A 6371-nucleotide genomic window follows, 5' to 3' on the forward strand; every position below is an offset into this window, starting at 1 on the left:
TCCAGGACGGCGACGTTTCCCCTCCCAATCCAATGCCGAAAGGCGGCCGGCGCTGGCCACACCAGCGAGCTGCCTTTCCCTCCGCTCACCTCGGTGTCGTAGTAGCGCAGGTCCAGAGAGTAAGGGTTGAGCAGCGATTCGTTGAGGATCTGCTCCATTGCCAGTTGCATAGCCGGCAGGACCCCGCGGCCGATCTTGCCCTTGTCCACGGAGTCGCTCAGCGGCATTAAGCCCATAATGGCGATGGGGGTGGTAGGGGAAGAAGCGGCGTTGGGGGCAGAGCCCGCCAGCCCCCGAGAGTTGCTCCGCGCCCAAGCTAAGGAGAAGAGCGGCAGCAGAAGCAAGGCAGGAGGAGGGATGGCCGCGCTCGGCCGCCGGGACAAGGCAGGCATCCTGCGAGGGGAAGGTCAGGGGGAGAGCAGGAGCAGGGCGCCGGCTGCCCTCCGCCGAAGAGAGGGGAAGGGGCGCGCGCGCTGCGGCCCCTTCGGTTCGAGCCTCCCGGCAATGGCGCCCGCTCTTTCCTCGGGGTGGCTAAAAAAGGCAACCACTCTGGAAAAGCAGCAGCGGGAGCAGCGGCGACAACTGCCGCCGCCGCCGCCCGCTTCCTCCCACCCCACCCGCCAAGTCCAAGAGGAATGAGAGCACCTTCTCAGCCCCTCTCACTCAGCCACAGCCAAGGCCGGGCCGAGGGCGCCCTCCAAGGCTTCTTGGCGCAGGATCCGAAGCCGGCGCGTAAAAGCGAGGAGGACCCGAGGGGAACCTCGGGGAGGCGGGGAGGGAAAGCTTCGCTCTTCTCGGCTTGGGAAGGCTACTGCCGCATTCCCCCGGAGCCTTCCCGACGCCGTGTTGCTCGCTGCCGCTGCTGCTGCTGCTGCTGCTGCCGCCGCGGCCGTTGCTGCAAACAGACGCCGCGCCACCCCATTCGGCGCGCACAAGTGGCGCGCACAACCGGCCAAAAAGAAAGAAGCAGGCGCGGCGGCTCCAGAAGAGGCGAAGTCCGCCCGCCGTGGGGGCTGTTACTCGATTTGGGTCGCTCGCCCGTGTCCGCCTTTCCTATCCGACACGGGGCTTCTTTCCTTGCCGCCGCCGCCACCGCTGCTGCCGCTGTTGCCGCCGCCGCCGCCGCCGCCGCTGCTCCTGCTTGGGAACGGGTTCCTACGTGCTACCACTGAGGGGACGACACCGACACGAGAGGCGGGAGGTGCAGGGTTTGGGCACGTCCAATAGCCCATTGGAAGGCGGGAGGGGAGGTATTGGAGGGAGAGAATACGGGCGTGTGGAGGTGGAGGAAGGGGGAGAGACCGAAAGGAAAGGTTCGGCAGGGGAGGGGAGGGGGAGGGGGCGACAGCGCGTCTGCCGAAGCGTTTGTGTGCTCTGAAATGCCCTCCCTCTGATTGGCAGGCGCGCGCACGCGCACGCGCGCGCGCTCGGACGATTCCCTGAAGTTAAATTGCCGAGGGGCGTTTGGAAGAGGCTGAAGTTCCCAGCCGCCCCCTGCCTTGTAGGCCTTGAAAAGCTTCCCCTCCGATCTGTCGGAGAACCCTCAAGATATACAGGGGGTCTTCAAACTTGGCCCTTGTATGACTTGTGGACTTCGACTCCCAGAATTGCTTAGCCGGCATGCCTGGCTGAGGAATTCTGGGAGTTGAAGTCCACAAGTCATACAAGTTGGAAGACCCCCTGCGAGTCAAGAATAAGCTCAATGGCTCCTTCGCAGCCGCGGAATGCAGAGAAGTGGACGGCGCGAAAGTGTGAATCCGCCTGTTGGCTCCCGCCGACCTGCTTTGCCGAGCTTAGCGCTGCCTTCTCCCGCTTTGCAGAAGCCTCCAGTTGCAACCCGGGGAGGTAGGTATTGGGATCTGGCCGGGGATCCACCGTCCTTTCCGCCTCCTTTTGTTTTGTTTCGTTGTTTTGTTTGTTTGGTAAGGGCAAGGAGCCCAAACTGCAGGTGAATTGAAGCTTAGTGTGGGCTTGGGGAGTTTCAACCCAGCTTGTCAGATCACAAATTCTGATTAGCTTTGATTTGGGCAGTAAGAGCTCTGCAACGTATGTCAAGAGAGAGTGGAAACTATTTGAGTTATACTTTTTAGATCAATTAAAGCTTAAAAGTAGGGTACAAGCTTTCAGTCTTTCAGTCCAGTGAGATAAATGCTGTGAAACTCAAAGGTTTGGACTCTTCTTTAGGTTAAGTAGGGGCTTCCAGCATTAAAAATAATGGCAAGGATTGAACCTGAAGATTTCTGCAGGAAAACTATATCAGCATCTTCCCAGCGTGTTTAAGATCCTTGGTGATATGCCACAGAAGACATATGTAACTTGAATCATACGAAGCCATGCCCTGTGTACCATCTGTGTACTGAGATCTATGACTCAGTCCCCACTCCCCCCCTTTCTTTCTTTTGTTAAACAAGTTTACAAAAGTCTGTGATGAGCTAACAAAGATATGCTGCTGTCCACCATAGAGCAACAAGCCCATCTACAGACAATTTACACTGCTAGTAGAATAAATTTGACCACCAAAAGACAAGTATTTCTCCCCCATCCCTTGGCAGAAAGCATCCAATTTTCCAAATAGCTGCCTTAGAAAGACATCTGCCTCATTCTGCCTAATTGTAAAACTGTGTTGCCATCAAACGTGTCAAATGAGTGGCTCCCAGTTTTCAGAAACCTGGTCATTCTGTAAGGTTCAGAAGGAACTACACATAATTTCAAACCTTAGCCCTTTTTGTCATACTCCATGACTTTAAAAGGCTATCTCCATTTCCAAAAATATTATGTCATTAAAGAGCAAATTCATGCTTTCCATGTTAGTTGGATACCATATATAACTGACACATGGAATTATTTTTTAGCTTTGCATGTGGTAATTACATAGTTTATGATTCAGATATTTTTATTTTTCAGACAGCTTGGCTTCTCTATTACTTAATGCTGTTTATTTTTACGTCAAATTTCCCTATTAAAATAGATTACAATCCCCAGTTTCATGGTGAGCTCTCTGTGTGTGTTTGTGTGTGTGTGTATTTGTGTATACATATGTATAAGAAACCAGACAAGCAATCAGGACAAAAGTCTGACTCCAACTTGGAGCATTTTAAAAATGAGAGCTATAGTTATAAATTGTGTCAGATGAAGGATTACTTGACACCAAAACAATCTCAAATATTCAAATTAGCAAGGATAGAAAATGGAACTAGCAACATGAAATGTGAATCTGTAAAAACAGTTTCTGCCAGAAAATAATTTTTAATAGAAGCAACATATTGATGTTATGATTTATAAGTAGAAATATTCTGAAACTACAGGTAGGTCCTTGATAGTCTACTGTATTGTTTTATTATATATTTAAATCAAGTTGAATGTATAAAAATACATTTTCAGTAAACCATGTGTTTATGTACTTGAAATTAGCAAAGCAGAGTGCAGTTCTGAGTAGGAGGTCCAGTAGCAGGCATTCAGTTTAGCTGAAACAAAGTTCACATGTTGATAGCAATAAGGCTTTATCTGATGCAGCAAAAAAGTTCATGCAATTAATAAATTGTTTATCATTAAGATGCTACAAGAGTTGTTGTGCTTTTTAAAGAATGAAACCCATTAATTAAAAAACAACGTAGAGCTCTGGATCACCTTGAAGATTAAGACATTTATTGGGTAAATGCTTTTATGAACTAGAGTCTGCTTCATTAAAAGTGTATTTAATGCTAACAATAATGCCCATCTTTGTCAAATATTAAAGGGTTCTTCATGAACAAAGGTTATCAGCATGTATTTTCCAGAAAAGTCTCTTTCTTTTATAGTTTGCCACTGTGCCTTTACAAGACGATCTATCTCCAGCAATAAGACTTTGCAAGTGGATTATTAGTAATGAACTTCATTCTTTATTTATAATGGTGCTGCTTATGAATGCAAGTTGACTCACATTTTTGATGTATTTCCAAAGATCTTTAAAGAGCGTTATAAATGTATTCTTGCTTTAGTATTATGTCATCATTTGACTGATAGCATTACAAATGTCTGTGCATATAACAAACCCAACAAGGATTAGAAGATAAGCCATGGAAAATAATAAACTGTTTTCAACAAATAAGATTATTATTTTTTTTAAAAAGTAGAGCTATACTAAGATAGCAAAGAAATATTAAATAAAAGAAAAATCGGAATATGATTAAGCATTGAAGTGGAAAATTCAGTACTTTACATTAATCCCTTCAGAGTAGTTTTTCAGGAAAGAACAAATCAGGAGGAACAGTTCTTTAGGCATGAGCAAAATTCTGCTAAGCTTTATTGTGAATCCCATCCACACATTCTATATATCAATCATATACAGTCAGGTAAGAAAAAGCTACTACCACACAGTTTGTGAAATCTATAATTATGTAAGTGCTATTCTGCAAAGCACCTGAAGGCAGGACAAGAATCAACGGATGGAAACTAATGAAGGAGAGAAGCAATCTAGAACTAAGGAGAAATTTCCTGACAGTTAGAACAATTAACCAGTGGAATAACTTACCTCCAGGAGTTGTGGGTGTTCCAGAACTGGAGGTTTTTAAGAAGAGATCGGACAACGGTTTGTCTAAAAATGGTATAGGGTTCCCTTGCTTGAGCAGGGAGTTGGACTAGAAGACCTCCAAGGACCCTTCAAACTCTGTTATTCTGTTATTTATTGAGCACTTAGAACTAATCTTAGTTTTAATAACTCATTATTAATTGCAATTCTTAATGTTGCTGGTAATCCTCAATTTACTGTCACAATTGGAACTGGAATATTAGTCATTAAGGAAAATGTCACATGACTGCTTCAATGTCCACAATCTCAGCACTCCCAGTTACTCCCCGTAAAACTGTGGCTGTTAGTTTTATGTCTACTGATATTTTAAAAAAGAATAGATTTGTCCTAAGGCAGGGGTCTTCAGGTTTGGCCTTTTATGACTTGTGGACTTCAACTCCCAGAATTGCTCAGCCAGAGTGCCTCTTTAATAAAATTTGACAGTTGGAAAAGGTGCTACCAGATTCCTTCTGGGATATGCACATATGACTATTTTTTTATGAAGAATAGAGGTGTATTTCAAAATCTGGAGATTATTTTTTTTGTAGCCCCTTTATCCACTTCCCAAATAATATTTCCACCAAACCATTCTGTCTTTCTTTTTCCTTCCAACATTTTAAGACTTCCTTGTTTTCTTTGACTGTATTCTTTGCAATTAACCTTTTTTTTCTTATATACTGTATGCAGTATTTTATTTTCTCATTCTGCAGCAATCAAATTTATATGCATACTTTTTCATAATTCCCAGTAGGGTAACTACATTTTTTACCAACAATCAGAAGGAGCCCGGTAGCATCTTTTATTTCATTATAAAAGAATAAAAGCATACACTTCTGTGAACTGCAGCTGATCAGATGCATATAAAATCGTTTATGCTTTAATGCAATGGCTTATGCTTGATTTACAGTACAATACTGTAGGCTAACATTGCAATCCTCCTAGATAGAATGATCACTCTGTAACATAATTCTCCCTGTTCCAACCAGTCCCCACATCCTCTTTCTATATGCTCACTTTCTATTCTCATTGTGCTGGGAAATTAAATATATTTTAACATTTTCTCATATAGGACCCATGCATGTTCACCCTTTTTTCGCTGCAGTTATTCTACTGTTATTCTGGTTTCATTTGCTTCATACTCTTTCTATTTCCTTTTCTTCCCAAGATCTACTCTTAACTAAATGAAAAATTACCTCTCATCACTTTTGTATCCATCTCTTAAGTCTTGCAGCTTTCGCTATAAACAAGTAAATAATGGTTTCAGATCTATATTCATTTCTTTCCCGTGTGTAGGTAATGGGAACACCATTCATACTCATTCTTGGATCTTCAAACGGATCAATAATCGCTTTTTCCGTTCGAAGTTATAACAGCACTGAAAAAAGTTACTTATGACCATTTTTCACATTTATGACCGTTGCAACATCCTCAGCAACTGATTCATATTTATGATGGGTACAGTGTCCCAGGAACATGTGATCACCTTTTGTGACTTTCTGACAAGCAAAGGCAATGGGGAAGCCCAGTTTCATTTAACAACTGCACTGATTCACTTAACAAGGGTGGCAAGAAAGGTTGTAAAATGAGGCAAAACTTAATAAATGTCTCACCTGTCAATAAATTTCCTGCTGTATCCATATACAGTTATGCAATTTATTGTTAAATGTCTCTTTCATGATCTCTTTCATATTATCTCCTAGCTTCTATGTCCTACTAAGCCAGTAACTAAACCTAAGCACAAGTAATTGAAATAATCACACACTCGTTAATTTTTCTTATTATTTCACTTTCCTTGCCCTGTAGTTTCTGCTGTCAGCCAAGAATT

At 43.8% G+C, this 6371-nt stretch overlaps 1 protein-coding gene across 1 annotated transcript in view; it reads right to left on the reverse strand.

The window, feature by feature from the left end:
• The window catches only part of GABBR2 (gamma-aminobutyric acid type B receptor subunit 2), a gene marked incomplete at its 5' end in the record, with an annotated part of 408227 nt that extends 407835 nt beyond the window's left edge, over nt 1-392 (reverse strand). Inside the window, one exon of the mRNA XM_083360642.1 lies at nt 90-392. Coding sequence (XP_083216768.1) covers nt 90-392 — 303 coding nt within the window. The remainder of the gene's footprint in view (nt 1-89) is intronic.
• Nucleotides 393-6371: the final 5979 nt, after the last annotated feature.

The sequence above is a fragment of the Vipera ursinii genome, assembly GCF_947247035.1.
Source record: "Vipera ursinii genome assembly, chromosome: 3".
NCBI lineage: Eukaryota > Metazoa > Chordata > Lepidosauria > Squamata > Viperidae > Vipera > Vipera ursinii.